The sequence below is a fragment of the Eubalaena glacialis genome, chromosome 4 (assembly GCF_028564815.1).
Source record: "Eubalaena glacialis isolate mEubGla1 chromosome 4, mEubGla1.1.hap2.+ XY, whole genome shotgun sequence".
NCBI classification, from domain to species: Eukaryota; Metazoa; Chordata; class Mammalia; order Artiodactyla; family Balaenidae; genus Eubalaena; species Eubalaena glacialis.
The window spans coordinates 91,529,898-91,546,710 of NC_083719.1; the positions used below are offsets into that span (position 1 = coordinate 91,529,898).

Below are 16,813 nucleotides of genomic sequence, written 5' to 3' on the forward strand. Positions count from 1 at the left end.
GATTCAAGCCCAAGATGTAACTGATGAGACTTAAATGCTAATATTTCCAGGAGTACTTTTTGTTTTTGTTATTTGACAGGTTACAAAGTCATAAACTTCTTGAATATGTAAATTCTTAGTTTAGTATCTCATAGATGATCACTTAGTTTTAGGATCAAAGGGAGATCTCAGGGCCTCTGAAAATATATGCCCCTCACTTCAAATGGTTTGGGAATTCTGCAACCGAGTCATTGCTGTCCAGCTGAAAGCAATATAAAATGAGAACTAAATTTTGCTGTTTTCATGCCTTCTTGGTAATTTTTAAAGTATTTTGAAAAGTACTGCCTTGACCGTGTGAAAACGACTAAAGAGAACGAAAAAGAAATGATGAATTTGTTTCAGTTCTATTAGAACTTGAATGTCTATAGGACCTGGCTGATACTCAGGTCTGTAGTAACCCAGGTGTGACCCTGATGGTCAACAGTAATTAATAAACATAAGAAATGGCCTTAAAACTTCCATGGAGCTTAACCACAGTAGTACAGCTCTCATCCCAGTCTTCAAAAAAAGGTGAAGGAAGGTGTTTAAATTTGAATGCAAATAGGCACCAATCCCCCTCTTTGATTACCATTCAACAAGAAGATTATATTGGACATAGTTTAAGATTTTAATGAAGTTGTCTTCCACACTTTTAGGGAAAAAAAGATAAATAAAGCTATATTTTCATGTTTATTAGGCATTTTTCCTTTCTAGGGCTGGAATACCCTCATAAATACTTATATTTCTACACTTTGTTTTAGTTGGATTAATTTTTATGTGAAGACTTAGAAAATTGGAAATAGAAGACTAGGAAATGTTTACCTAATTTTTACCAATTCTTTCAGGAAAGGCACTGAACATCTACCACGGGCCAGGAGATTTCGTATATATTCTCATTTAATCCTTACAACAATAACACGGTAGGGTAGCAATTATTATCCCCATCTTATCCGTGAAGAAATTGAAATAATCCTCACATAGGATAAGAGACTTTATAAAGGGCTCTAAATGGTAGGGCCAGAATTCAAATTGCATTTTTAAAAAAAGTACAACCAAGGATGTTCATTACAGAATGATTTATATTAGTAACAAAATGTAGGCAATTGTAAGTGTCTAACCATAGGATAGCCATTAATGACACGGGGCCATTAGGAAGCTCTGTTTTACATTCTGCTTATGAACATTGGGTATTCATAAAACTTTATGGTATTTTCAGTGAACACTCTAAGAAACAAAATTGTATTTCCATATTTGAAATATATAAGGAAATATGCACAGTTTTAAAAACTGAAAGGAAATAAACCAAAATGATAATGATAATGTTACAATGGTAGATATGGTACTCACCCTTATTTTTTATATTTTACATTTTTTTAAAAAAGTGGCTGATACCTTTATAAAAATTTATAATATGTGTTTATTTTCTTCCAACCCTGGCAACATGAACATAAAAGAAAATCTGGGAGGCTAACATTATGTTCATTTTTTGTAAGCACCTGATATCAATTTCTTTTTTGCATGGATTTGACCATGCGGGTATTGAAGTCACCTCATTGGGGAATATGTGAATAGGAACCCAGCAAAGCTTTTCTTTTGAACTGTCCCTTGACTGGCACAAAGACAAAGCAGAAAATTCACAGTTGCATCCCTAGAATTCTCTGCTTACCAAGGATCTCACTTCTCCTTCTTTGGGAATGCATAGTACACTCCAGTTCTCACTCTTCTCTTTTCTAATTTTCTTCATTTCATTCTCATTTAATCTCTTCTGTGGTTATGTTTGATACACAGCATGTATCACACAAATTAACAGCAAGGTGTGCTGGTTGAAGAAGAAGCTGTGAAAGCTCTATATCCTGTGAGGAATATCAGTACCTGCTGCAGTAGATTTAGAAAGTCAGTAACTTCACCAGAGATTTTGTTAATTATATTTCTTGGAACATTCCCCATTTACCCATGGGAGAGTGCAATCTTGAATATGTGGTATAGTGACCCTTTGTGGCTCACAATTTAGAAATCACAAGCTATTATCTGTGTAGGCTCTAGAAGATCTGGGTACTTAGCTCTGCCTGTGAGACAGGCATTCTCCACTCCATTGGTGTTGATAACATGACAAAAATTTCATACGGATTTGAATGGCAGGAGAAGTGACTAACCAAATCTAATCTCATCTAACCAGAGCTGTTAAACCAGGGATTTTTTCCTTTGAGCCCCCAACCTTTTGTATTCAAACACTAGTACCATCCCTCATTTATTTATTCAATAAATTTATATACCAGGTGTTGGTAAATAATGCTGGCGGTACTAATGTGTAAAAAATGGACAAGCCCTTGCTATCATAGAGCTTATGTTCTGGTGGGAGAAACAAATAATAAATTTGTAACTAAATGGTAACATAGATTTGTGTAAATTTTATAAAGGGATTAGAGTGATAATTATGGTATGCGTATATGTGTATGTGTGTGTAGCTACTTTTGATGCAGTGACCTGGGAAGGCCTCTCATTTGTTTTCTGAGTGAAGTGAGAAGGTCTAGTGGAAGAGGGCGTGGCAAGTGTGAAGGCCTTGGAGCCTGGTCTGGGAGTTGAGTGGCCTGTATAGAGAGAGAAAAATGAGATTAGCTCAAAAGGGTGAGGCCAACCCATCCTGAGTTTTAAGGCCTTGGTAAAAAGTTTGCATTTACTCTTAGAACCATGGGATGCCAACATTTAAGTTGGAGAGTGACAGGATCTGATTTACATTTTAAAGACATCACCCTGGCTGCTGTATGCAGAGGGAATGATTGCAAAGACTAAGAATCAAAGCAGGGAGACTAGTTAGGAAGTATTAAAATACTTCTGCAGCCTTTAAAGTAAGTCAGACCAAAATGGTGACATGGTATAATCAATTTCACGTGAAGAAGGGAGTGATCAAATATATCGAATGCTGCTGACAGAGTAAGATAAGATCAGAAAAGCAGTTAGTCTCCTCCAAGGAGACCACTGACTTCTTCTATAAAAGCAGTTTTGGAGGAGTTCTTGGGATGATGCCAGATTGAATTTCAGTGACAAATATACGGGGAAAGGGAGGAGGAAGTTGAGAAAATGCAGAGGCAGCTCTGGAGAGGTTTTCTGCTAAGGGGAGCAGAGCTATGCTTTGGAAGCAGGAAGAGGGGTGAGGGACTGAGGGGTGAGATCTTTTTAAAGATAAGAGGTATTAAATGAGGGTTACCCCCATATATTCTTAATGCCAGGGAGAGATACAGAGATGAAAGAAATAGGAGAGAGAGGTGTATAAAATATAATGTCCTTTCTACTTTATATATCATGTTCTCTTCCCTTTTTTCTCTCCCTCTGTTAAGCCAAACCTGTTTCTAGAGAAAGTCTGGCATCAGCCAGATCTTTTGTATAAACTTTGTTCAGCTTGTTATCTCTCCCAGGAATATTTTAAGCCTCCTTCATTCACTGTAAAGTAAAAGACTGTTCCCCGTGAAAGAATTTCTAGCATCTGCAAGCAGGAAGTCTTATATTTTAGACTCTAAGAATGAAGGAGGAGAGGTTACCTCCTTTGGAAGAGCTGCTGTCTTCTGAACCTACCTGATTTACAGAGGTTTCAGGTTCTGAAAAACAAGTGTTTTTCTTTCTGGGTTGAGCTTCTGAGAGCCATTTTTGTCTTCTTAAATTCAGTTCCAATCCTTGGGATCCTCCTCCATTGGAAAGCTCTACTTTTCTCCTTTTTGCCTCCCAAATGTTTTAGAGTCTGCAGAGAGTAGGAAGTGGCTATTACAGAACTACCAAAGAATACTGTTTCACAATTTTCAAAACCAAGCTTATCTGAGTGAAATGCTTATTAGTCTGTCTTCTCATACTGGTCAGAACCAGATTGGCATTATACTAGTCTTGTTAAATGTAAAATAGAATACTGGTTTCTCTACAGTTTACTTTTTCTGTCAGTACCACCCCACCATGTCTATTGCTCATCACTGCCTCCACCTCTGAACCATCACCTCCTCTGTGTAGCTGCCCCTACCGTTCTCCTCTCCATTGAGTCCAAAGTCACACGGAAATATCTGGGAGAAGAACATTCAAGATGAAAAACTATCAGGTACAAAGTGGAAAGGCTCAGAAGTGGAAATGATCTTGGCTTCTTGAAAGATCAATTCGATGATCAGTGAGCTGTAGTAAAAGGGGATGAATGGTAGGTGAGTTCAGTACAATGGACAGGGACACGATATTATTAGCATCTTTCTAAACCTGTTTATTCACCATCTCAGTAAATGGCAATATTATTCTACCCATTTCTCAGATGGAAAAACAAGCAGTCAACCTTTGCATTTCTCTTTCTCTTATACCCCATAACCAGCCCATCTTCAAATACTGTTGGTTCTTCCTTAAAAAAATGTTCATCTACTTCTCACTTACCTCCTTCATCACTAGCACCTGGGTCTAAGTCACCATCAACTCTCACCTGGATAACTGCCATAACTTCTTATTGAGTTTCTCTGATTTAACTCTTCCAATCATCCTCACATCCTCATCCCTACAAGAGTCAGAGTATCCTTCTTTTTTTTCTTTTTGGTTGCACTGCTTGGCCTGTGGGATCTTAGTTCCCCAACCAGGGATTGAATCCGGGCCCTCAGCAGTGAGAGCACAGAGTCCTAACCATTGGACCACCAGGGAATTCCCAAGAGTGAGAGTATCCCTTTAAAAATTAACTGAGGTCATGTCATTCCTCTCTCAAAATCTTCCAAATGTGTCTGACCTCTCTGATACAAAAATATCAAGTCCTTACCATGTTCAACCTGGCTTCTGGTCATTAGGAGACTCTGTCATCATCTACTGTTTTCCTCCTCTGTCACTTTCCTCTGGCTAAACTGGCCTCTTTGTTGGAGGCATAAGGGAGGAGAAATGGTTTGGACATAGCAATGAGTAGCATAAAGGACACCCTGTCCTCCTTCCAGGCCCTGTGGTACCTTTCCTACTGGCATGAAGACAAGTCACCACTTGGGAAGACCCTAAAGAAAGTAAGGTAGTCATGAGATGCCCAGGTTTCTGTTAGGTCAAGAAGATAAAGGAATAGTCAGACTTGGCTAAAATTCTGTAGTTGTTGGAGATATTAGCCTAAGGTAGGAAAACCTCAGTATTTTTCTCAGTGTCCCACATTTGATTTTTGCATGTTCAAATAGCAGTTCCTAGCTTTCAAATCCTTGTAGGCTAAAACTGTCATTCTTGAATTTAACAAAGCTCCAGTTGTCAAGTCTTTTCACCAAGCATGTTAGTGCCAGCATGTACTTGTTGATATGTCAGAAAACAGGATGCTAAATTAAGCAGAAGCTATGCAGAAAAGAATTGTGAAAATTTAAAGATATTTGTCTGCTTATTTACCCATTAATAATTTACATTTTGCCTCTTTCCACAAAGGATTTGAGGAGCACAGTTCTGTACTTCACATCATGTTCTCTGGTCATTGTTAAAACCAAAAATGAGCCTAAGAAGCCAGAGAAATAGCAGAGAGACAAAATAAGACTTATGGTCTCAATCTCTGCAAAGAAAATGAATTCTTTTTTTTTTTTTCACCGCACCTCAAGGCATGCAGAGCTTCCCCAACCAGGGATCGAACCCGTGCCCCCTGCAGTGGAAGCATGGAGTCTTAACCACTAGACCACCAGGGAGTCCCCCTGCAAAGAAAATGAGATGAAGCTGAGCATTTTATGTGGAAATGCTGCTTTACTTGTCTGAATCCTAGAAGAAGTACAGCAGTAGTCTCTACTCGTTTAACAGTTGCTTAACAGTTAACTTGCTTAACAGTTATTTTCTAGGAAAACAACACTTATTCTGAATGGCAGTGCCAGTGCTCAGACCCTATCCTGACCTACCCAGGTATTTGGAAGGGGAAGTCAGAAGTAGGAAGGAAACAATAACTCCTGGAACTAGAGAAATATTGAGAAGATATCAGATGAAATGGCTGTCAAGACGCACACCGGTGTGACCTCCAAGACATGACACCTTTGGAGGAACCACCCCCAAAGTCTGGCTGCCTAGGAACCTCTAGGCTTTGTTTCAAGAGATGACAAATGATTCTCAGCTAATCTCTCTGGGAAGGATTTTCTGACCTCAGCCTTGTCTTGTCCTTGGCTTCTCAGTCATTTATCTGCCTGCTTGTTTGTCCACTTCTCCCTCTCAACTTTACCCCCTGCTGGTTTCCTTGGTTGTCATTACTTTGGCTTCTAGTCCAGATTTTGTCACTCAGTTTACTCTCTGTGGATTGATGGTTTTTAATACCCTATTTTTCTCTAACTTCCTTCTTCTTCGATTCTTCTCAGGCTCCACTTAAGTCATGACCTGCATTCAACCTGGGCTCCAGCATTCGAGCAGGAAGGAGACCGCATTCACATTTTTCTTTCATTTAAATTATTACTACAATTTTGTTCTTTTTTTTCTATTTTCTATTTTCAAATGTATAATATTAAGTTTTCTGGAGTAGTGGTTCCCAAACTTTTGGGCTTTAGGAGCCCTTTTTGCTCTCCAACTTACTGAGAATCCCAAATAGCTATACACATTTACTATATTAGAGATTAAAGAATCTCGATATAATAGAGCAGGGGTCCCCAAACCCACGGCCATGGACCAGTACCTGTCTGCGGCCTGTTAGGAATGGGGCTGCACAGCAGGAGGTGAGCGGCGGGTGAGCGAGCCAAGTTTCACCTGCTGCTCCCCATCGCTCGCATTACCGCCGGAACCATCTGCCACTTCCCCACTCCCACATCCATGGAAGAATTTTCTTCCACGAAACCAGTCCCTGGTGCCAAAGAGGTTGGGGACTGCTGTAATAGAGATTAAAGAATTTTTAAGTATTTATTAATTAATTAAAACTATAACAGTAATAAACCCAGTATATTTTAACATAAATAACATTTTTAGTGAAAAATAGCTATATTTTCCAAAATAAAAAAATACTTAGAAGAGTGGCATTGTTTTGTAAATCTCTTTATTATCTGGCTTAATAGAAGACAGTTGGATTCTCATCTGCTTCTGCATTCAATATGTTGTTTTGTTTCAAGTATAGGAAAAAATCTAGCCTTACCCAGATGTGCAGTTGGAAAAGGGAGAACGTCATACATACCCTGAATGAGTCTTAGGGACCCGGAAGGGTCCTCTGATCACACTTTGAGAACCACTGATCTGGAGTATAGTGGGAAAATAATTACCCTTTTCAAAATTACCTTTAAAGAAAAATTAATTCTGAATTAAAAATAAATAACTACATTAGAAGATTGCTAGTCCAAATAATCTAGTATGTTATGAATATTTCCAGAGTTTAGATAACTTTCAAAGAACTAAGTTTTGAAGGCATCCCAATATTTAATGTGTGACATACATGATAAAAAATAAATTTGCTTAAAATTCTTATTTGTATTAAAAAGTTTTTGTTTACTGTGTCATATGAAAAAATTAAAGGATCTCTCTGACACTTATTTTATATGGATCAAAAACATACAAAAACAAGGGGGAAAACCTTATATTACATAAACGCTAAATGTGTAGTGAGAAAAATAGGTTTGAGTATTAACAAATCTTAATTTACAGACACCCATGTTCTTAAAATCTTTTTAAGCATCATGCAGTAATGAAAAATATATTTATTCTGTATTAGTGAGTAAATCCTTATTGTCCTGTGGAAGAGAAGATTGTGATAAAAAATAATCTGTATTCACTAATTTGTACGGAAACACAAAAGACCCCGAATAGCCAAAGCAATCTTGAGAAAGAAAAACGGAGCTGGAGGAATCAGGTTCCCTGACTTCAGACTATACTACAAAGCTACAGTAATCAAGACAGTATGGTACTGGCACAAAAACAGAAATATAGATCAATGGAACAGGATAGAAAGCCCAGAGATAAACCCACGCACATATGGTCACCTTATCTTTGATAAAGGAGGCAAGACTATACAATGGAGAAAAGACAGCCTCTTCAATAAGTGGTGCTGGGAAAACCGGACAGCTACATGTAACACTCCCTAACACCATACACAAGAATAAACTCAAAATGGATTAAAGACCTAAATGTAAGGCCAGACACTATCAAACTCTTAGAGGAAAACATAGGCAGAACACTCTGTGACGTAAATCACAGCAAGATCCTTTTTGACCCACCTCCTAGAGAAATGGAAATAAAAACAAAAATAAACAAATGGGACCTAATGAAACTTAAAAGCTTTTGCACAGCAAAGGGAACCATAAACAAGACAAAAAGACAACCCTCAGAATGGGAGAGAATATTTGCAAACGAAGCAACTGAAAAAGGATTAATCTCCAAAATTTACAAGCAGCTCATGCAGCTCAATTTAAGAAAAACAAACAACCCAATCCAAAAATGGGCAGAAGACCTAAATAGACATTTCTCCAAAGAAGATATACAGATAGCCAACAAACACATGAAAGAATGCTCAACACCTAACTAATCATTAGAGAAATGCAAATCAAAACTACATTGAGATATGATCTCACACCAGTCAGAATGGCCATCATCAAAAAATCTACAAACAATAAATGCTGGAGAGGGTGTGGAGAAAAGGGAACCCCCTTGCACTGTTGGTGGGAATGTAAATTGATACAGCCACTATGGAGAACAGTATGGAGGTTCCTTAAAAAACTAAAAATAGAACTACCATATGACCCAGCAATCCCACTACTGGGCATATACCCTGAGAAATCCATAATTCAAAAAGAGTCATGTACCACAATGTTCATTGCAGCTCTATTTACAATAGCCAGGACACAGAAGCAACCTAAGTGTCCAGCATCGGATGAATGGATAAAGAAGATGTGGCACATATATACAATGGAATATTACTCAGCCGTAAAAAGAAACAAAATTGAATTATTTGTAGTGAGGTGGATGGACCTAGAGTCTGTCATACAGAGTGAAGTAAGTCAGAAAGAGAAAAACAAATACCGTATGCTAACACATATATATGGAATCTAAAAAAAGAAAAAAAAAGGTCATGAAGAACCTAAGGGCAGGACGGGAATAAAGACGCAAACCTACTAGAGAATGGACTTGAGGATACGGGGAGGGGGAAGCGTAAGCTGGGACAAAGTGAGAGAGTGGCATGGACATATATGCACTACCAAATATAAAATAGATAGCTAGTGGGAAGCAGCCGCATAGCACAGGGAGATCAGCTTGGTGCTTTGTGACCACCTACAGGGGTGGGATAGGGAAGGTGGGAGGGAGGGAGATGCAAGAGGGAAGAGATATGGGGATATATATATATGTATAGCTGATTCACTTTGTTATAAAGCAGAAACTAACACACCATTGTAAAGCAATTATACTCCAATAAAAACGTTAAAAGAAAACCTGTATTCACTGAATGATTCCTCTTATATGAGGCATCTAAAATAGTCAGACTCATACAAGTAGAGAGTAGGATTGTACTTCCTAAGGGATAGGTGGAGGGGGAGATGGAGATTTGTTGTTCAATGGGTATCACGTTACAGTTATACAGAATGAGTAAGTTCCAGAGATCTACTGTACAACATAATGCCTAGAGTTAATAATAAGGTATTGTTCACTTAAAAATTTGTTGAGGGTAGATTTCACATTAAGTGTGCTTACCCCCCCCAACACACACACACCCCACATACACACACACACAACAAAGGGACACAGGAAACTTTTGGAGGTGATGGATATGTTTATTACCTTGATTGTGGTGATGGTAACATTAATCTATACACGTGTCCAAACTCACCATATTGTATACATTAATTACGTGTGGTTTTTTGTATACCAATTATACCTCAGCAAAGCTGGAAAAAAATTTAAAATTTTTAAAATAATTAAAAAATTATCATCTATATCCAAATTTTCCTCAACAACATCTATAGAACTGAAATGCAGTGTGAGCCAAGAACTCTTTGGAAGAGATCTGTCAGTGTCATCTGCCTGTTTTAGCAATGCCCCTCTTTCTCAGAGCTCTTCCTTTTGATACAAGTAGAATGACTCTTGCTCAATAGCAAATTTTCATGAAATATGTGATTTTTTAACTAGATAAAAGAACTTTTATAGCGTTTTCCTCTAATACTACATTACCTACAGACCATGCTGTCAATATCCCATGTGTTGGGCTGTCTGATATCACTGAGTGGCCATCAGCAGCCCACATATCACACTAGCATCACCTGTGCGCACTTTAACAAGTCTTTCTTCATTTTATATTAACAATAGTGTGACTTTTTTGTTTTTTAAATTTATTTATTTATTTATTTATTTATTTATTTATGGCTGCATTGGGTCTTTATTGCTGTGCGCGGGCTTTCTCTAGTTGTGGTGAGCAGGGGCTACTCTTCGTTGCGGTGCGCGGGCTTCTCATTGCGGTGGCTTCTCTTGTTGCGGAGCACAGGCTCTTGGCACGCAGGCTTCAGTAGTTGTGGCATGTGGGCTCAGTAGTTGTGGCACCTGGGCTTAGTTGCTCCTCGACTTGCGGGATCTTACCGGACCAGGGATCGAACCCGTGTCCCCTGCATTGGCAGGTGGATTCTTAACCACTGCGCCACCAGGGAAGTCCAATAGCATGACTTTTAATGGCTAATAATTTCAAAGTCTTTTAGAGTTAGCCCACTGTTTGAATGATAGCAGTATTTTGACTCACAGAAAAATGATCTTCCACTGAACAATGGAATTTTTAAAACAAAACTTGTTTACAACTTATGTTCTTCTATCTTCTTATGGCATCTTCTAGAGGAGTCTTATGCCCAAAATTAGATTTTAATCTTCCTCTGAAAAATATGATATTTTGTTTGTGTTTTCATATGCCCAGCATTGTATAACATGAGGCTGAGCACATTAAAAACTATATTAGACCCTTACTATGTACTATACATTCATTACGTATACATTCAAGAGAGATCCTTGACTCCCCAGTTCCATGGAACACATTTTCTCTTTTTTAAATAGATCAGATTTTTAGGCTTTCCTCTGCCTCAGACATTTGCAGAATATGATGAATGTTGTAGATCCTCTTCCCTCCCAGAAAACACATAGATCTGAGGAACTGCTTTATCCAAATCTCTACTCCAACCTTTCATACTGAGTCATCATTTCCTTAGACCCCTTTATTTTCCTTCAGCTTACATCACTGATAGCATCAAGCAACTCCAGATAACTTAAGTAGAAAAGAAGATTCAGTAGCTCACATAATAAGACAGCTCAAAGGGCAAACTAGCTTATGCATAACTGAATCCAGTGGATTACATGGTAAGCAGTACTCATTCTTCATCTCTAGCAATGTTTTTTTCTGTGTTGGCTCCATTTTCAGTGAAGTGATCTCCATATGGTATCAAAAATGGTCCCTGGTAGTGGCAGACTCTATACTCTTGCTCTCATAATTTCAGAGGAAAAGAGAATACCTCTTTCTTGATTATTTGAGCAAAATTTGGGGGGAGGACCCAGATTGTAATGACTTGGATCTGGTGGATATCCCTGACTCAGGTCACTTTGGCCAGAGAATAGAGTACTCTGATTGGTTAGGCTGGGTTATGTGCTCACTTCTGTGGGAAAAAGGCAGGCGAAGTGATTGACAGCTCCAGTGGGTTTGGGTCAAGGATCCAAAAAAGAAAGGAAGAGAAGGAGGAGGAATAGGTTGAGATGTAGTTGTGCCTTAGTGGTGATAGTGATAATTTTTGATAGCAAAGGGGCCACACAAGCGGTCTGACAAGTTGTGACCCATATTTGTAACTAGTTCTCTTTATGTCTGAAACAGAGAGGAAAGACATGCAGCTGGACAAAAAAGGGAGGAAGGCAACACTTAGAAATTAACCTCTGCCATTGACCTGATTCATCCAGGTGGTTATTGCTGTTTCTGACTCTCTGCTACAATGAAGATATTTCTAAGGTGGGAGTATCTTTCAGTTTCTCTCATTTTGCCTTTTAGGTGGACAAAAAAATCGTAAGAACTGAGATAGGAGTTCTTCTTCGCCTCTCACATCCAAACATTGTAAGTGGTTTTTAGCCTGTTATTTCAAATAATCTCCAATGTTACAGGATGAGATTTTTGTTCTTTACTGTCCATTCTGATGATGAGAAAGGGATTCTTCCACCTCCAGTAAGTAGCCACCTTGGCCTAGCTCTTGTCCTTATCTGATCCCGTTTTTCAATTCTTTTTAACTGAATAAATCTTAAGAATAATACCCCTTGAAAGAGTTTCAAAATGGGCAGTTCAGCAATATATACCATTGATGTTTTCATGCATAAGAGGATAACTAAAATTGGAGAGTTTTTTTCACTCTAATAAGACACAGGCTTTTTCTTTTGTGGGCCTATCTTACTAATATGCCATTGCTGAAAACGCCTGTGAAGAAAATGCATTGCTTTCCATAGTCATTTCAGTCTCCTATGAGAGAGTATTTGCGTCAGAGACAATGTGAAGATTCAAATAAATAATGTACTTGAATGGGGAAAATAAAACGTCCTCCCAAGCTCTGCTCTAGGCTATGTCCAGACAAAGGCACTGAGGGAAAGAAGGGCTGGGGAAAAGCTTTCTTGAGCCAATGAAGTGAAAAGAACAAAATCATTTTCCAGACCATAACTTGTTTCTATAAATTGAGTCACTTACTTAAAATATTTTACTCATTTCTCTGAGAAAGTTGTGGTGTTCCCGAGGATGACCTGCAATGCTTAGGCTCAAGGCAAAGAGCTTAAATCTTGTATATTAGTTAGCAATGCATTCAGCTGTAAATAACAGAAAACTTGAATATGGTGGCCTAAACAAATATTTTTCTTATGTTGTAAGAAATCAGAAGGCAGGCAGTTGTTAACACTCGTTCAGTTCCTCAGTGATGCCATCCAGGACCCAGACACCTTCCATCCATTGGTTTGCCCATCTTCAGTGCACTGGCTTTCACCTTCATGCTTTTCCCTCATGGTCCTAAAATGGCTGCTCCACAGTGTTCACAAGTCTTCAGGTCTATATTCAAGACAGAAAGTAGTGGAAAGGCTTAACAAGCAGAGTCTGATGAGAAGCGTAAAAGCTTTTTCCAGAATTTCCAGCTGCAGTAGAATTCTCTTCAGTTTGTGGCCACAAGATCTGGTCACAAGATCACCCTAAACTGCATGGAGACTGGAAAATTAGGGAGTAGGGTTATCATAAGTGGCTTAGACCAAACATAATCCATAATTTAAGGCTAGGTACCTTGCTTCCCTAAACAAATGAGGGTTCTGTTTGCAGTAAAGTAGGGGGAGAAGGGCTTTGGGTAAGCAATTAACAAAATTTACCATATATAATCACCACTTTTACATTATCCGTCTTATTTCTTTCAAAGAGAAGTCAATATGGAATTTTCCTCAAATATAGATCAGTCCTGGTCACTAGATTCTCAGAAGGAAAATATCCAAAATTGGATGGATTATCTGAATGTGATGAAAACCCTGTTATGGTCAATCAAATCACTATCACTGTTACTTTTCTGAGTATCCTTTCATCAACCAGCAACTTTTTAGCTGTTAAGGGATTCCCTTTCCCTACAGACAGATTTTAACGTGGTCCTGTTCTGTCTTAGACCCCTAATTGAAGTCCCTTTCTAGGAGAAAGAGGCATCTGCATCTCTACCAACCATGATGCTTTCAAATGGTTTAGGAAGTTTCGTTTGCTTCTGTTTGGTTTTTTTTTGTTTGTTTTTTTGTTTTTTTTAATTCTGTTGAAATGCAGAAATTGGGATGATTTGGCAAAATTTAAGAAACATTTATAGGGCAGGTATCTTTCAACTATCAAAATGAAAAATATAAAAACTCAAAAGGACCTTTGAAGAAATGAGGTAACTGATAAAAACAACCAGAGAGTGACAAATGACTGCCTGGTCCTAGAATAAGGAAGCTTTTTTAACCATGATCCAACATATTGCTCTTACAGAGAGTGCTGTTGTAGCCATAATTTTAACTATTTCCTAGAAAGTTGAAAATAAAGAATTTGTGATTTTTTTATATCTTTTCCCAGATAAAACTTAAAGAGATATTTGAAACCCCTATAGAAATCAGTCTGGTCCTAGAACTCGTCACAGGAGGAGAGCTGTTTGACAGGTGAGTAGGTCCTGGCAATGTAACCACAGTAAGGTTTTGCTTCCAGTCACCAAAAATAACCAAAAGGAAATTTCTCCTGAAATTTTTCATAGTGACATATTATACCAGTTGATAACTTCTACTAAAATAGATCTTAAAAGGAGTGTAGAATGGAAAGAGAGTGATATTTGATAAGATGTGGGTAGACGAAAATTTGGGAAGCTTAGTGAACAAAAATAGAAACATTGTACTATTTACTTCTGCAAACATTTACTTCCAGATAAAAAGCAGAATTTCTAAAGTCATACTAAATCTAAACTAAATAGTAAGATTTATGACAATATTTTGTGAGAAAATATTCAACGAGAATTATAGAAAGTTAAACATGTATTATAATAGTATTCTTTATTATGATCCAAAAGCCATAAAAATCAATTCTCTCCAAATGATTGTTTCTAGGCCTACTTTCTTTGTTAGGCTGTGTAGAGTTCCAAGTTGCAGAGAAAAACATGTTCTGTTATATCCAATTATAGCCAATTTTAGTTGTCTGTTCATATGTTCATCACTCAAGGCAGAGGTTTGAGGATGGCAGGGAGTATTTCTGGAAATCTGCTAGCGCATAATATAGGTACACTATTTGTACAAGAGACACACACTTTAAGCTTCCATAGCTTTCCTACCCTCCTCATCTTCTCAGAATTCACTCTTTGCCCTGATGGGCTCTTAGGAGCTCTTTGCTGTGCTGAACAGGGTAATTAAGCAAGAATGGAATTGGAAGAAGACAAAGAGACTGAGTAGGTATATATCAGAAATGGTAAGAAACTGCAGTTTCTGTGATGTAAAGGTCTTGTTGGTTGAAGAAAGGGTTAAGAGAGAAGTGGACTGAAGACAGAAGACAGAAGAGAGGTTGATGAACTGCTAATGTAGCATGAGTGCCTGGAGCACAGTAAATTCTCAATAAATATTTGCTGCATGAATGAGTGAGTGAGCAACTGCTACAATGAATGGACTCTGAGGAGAAAGATACCTAAGGGTTTAGAATGTGTTAGGAGAAGAGCATGCCTCCCCTTCTTCCCCACCCCTACTCCACCCAGTTAAATTTACTGCCTCTTCAAGAGCTTCCAAAAGTCTTCGTATTGGTTTTCAAAGTTCCTGTCTGCTTTTAATGTTACCCAGTGCAGAGTTGGATCTTCAGATAGGAAGAAGCAAAATGGCCTTGATTGGAGCTACATATGTACCTTCAACATTTTGTTCAGATGTATATTAAAGTTTCCTTAGAGCAAGTTATGTGAATTTATCAGATTTTAAAAATTGTAGCATTTAAACTATATTCATTCTCTACAAATAAATGAATCACCTGAGGGAAGTAAGCATAGGTAGCCTAGACATATATTGATACTTCTTGTGGTATTTGGCTCATAGTCAGTTGGACTCATGGTTTTAAATCCTGACTTAAGGAACAAATAACTAACATAGAGCGGTTTGCTTAACTTCTCTGAACCTCAGAACAAATTTGAAGCTGTACTATGATCCTAAGGAAGCTGAAACACTCTGATCCACTATAAGGATAGCCTTATCCTAAAACTATCATGTTCCCATATGCTTAGTCAAGACTCTTCTGGACTAGTTTATTTGAATGTTGCCTAAATTTGCCAATAATTGGTCCTTTTTCAACACCTTTTTAGCTGACTCTTTCATGGACATATTCCTTCTTTACGTACATTAACAGAGTCAAATTATAGTTAGATCCTGCTGGCTTTGGAGCCGTGAGATCTTCCTAAGGAAGACTTACATATTTCTCTGCTAATTATGGTCTAACAGAGAAAAATCTCCTGTTCTTTGTAAATAATTGCAGGACAGGAATTTCACAATGAAGTTGTCATCTACCAATGGCACTTACTATTTACCTTCTAACCTCTGTTTGTCTGAATCATTTTGGAATCAGGAGTCTCTTTCCTTCCCTTCTCCCCAGCCTTTCTGGTTCTCTCGTCTTGCAGTCTAGTTGATTTTGATGGAATAGAGTTAATTCAGCTATAGATAAGAGTGAAAAACTAAATGCTGTTGATAAATTTCATTTACAGTGATAAATGGATGAAATATTTGGATTTAACAGAGGACATCTAGAGAATGGCATACAGCCAGTAGAGCACTCAACTACTCTATAAACTCTTAGTGGTCGTGGATAATAGGCTTTTTTCCCCCTGAATGTTGTTGTCCACATATCTGTTGCCATTAAGTTACTTAATTCTACAGTTATCTTTAAATTTGTATCAAACTGAAAATATATCCTGCATTATTATCCATTTATTGCTTTCTTTCTTGAGAGTTAAAAATCATAATATGGTCTCTTTTTCCTGTACTTAGGTCAAAAACCAAACATATTTAATTGTAATGATAGAAATTCATTTCTGGGCTAATGATGACTCTAATAGTATCTAATGAATGAACTAATGGAGCAACTGATGAAGAGATAATTATGTTAGTCCACTATAGTCAAAATGGTTGTATTTTATTAACAAAAGATCTGTTCTACGGTGCTCCTAAAAACTGAAACATGGTAAATCCAAGTGGAATCTGCTGTTTCATGTAGAGTATGAATAGTAAATTGCATAGGACAATGGATTACAATTTTAGGGATTAAAATCAGTGATATTTTGTGTCCAAGAAAATCCCCCCAAAAAATTTCCACAAAATTACGATATCATGGAAAAACCTCCAGAACGTTTTCTGTTCCGTCTTTCTCAATCTAGTCACAATTCTT

The 16,813-nt window shown here is 37.8% G+C and overlaps 1 protein-coding gene across 1 annotated transcript in view; it reads left to right on the top strand.

The window, feature by feature from the left end:
- CAMK4 (calcium/calmodulin dependent protein kinase IV) overlaps nt 1-16,813 on the top strand; it is a 216,827-nt gene that overhangs the window by 120,194 nt on the left and 79,820 nt on the right. Inside the window, exons 3-4 of the mRNA XM_061189506.1 lie at nt 11,933-11,995; nt 13,991-14,073. Coding sequence (XP_061045489.1) covers nt 11,933-11,995; nt 13,991-14,073 — 146 coding nt within the window. The remainder of the gene's footprint in view (nt 1-11,932; nt 11,996-13,990; nt 14,074-16,813) is intronic.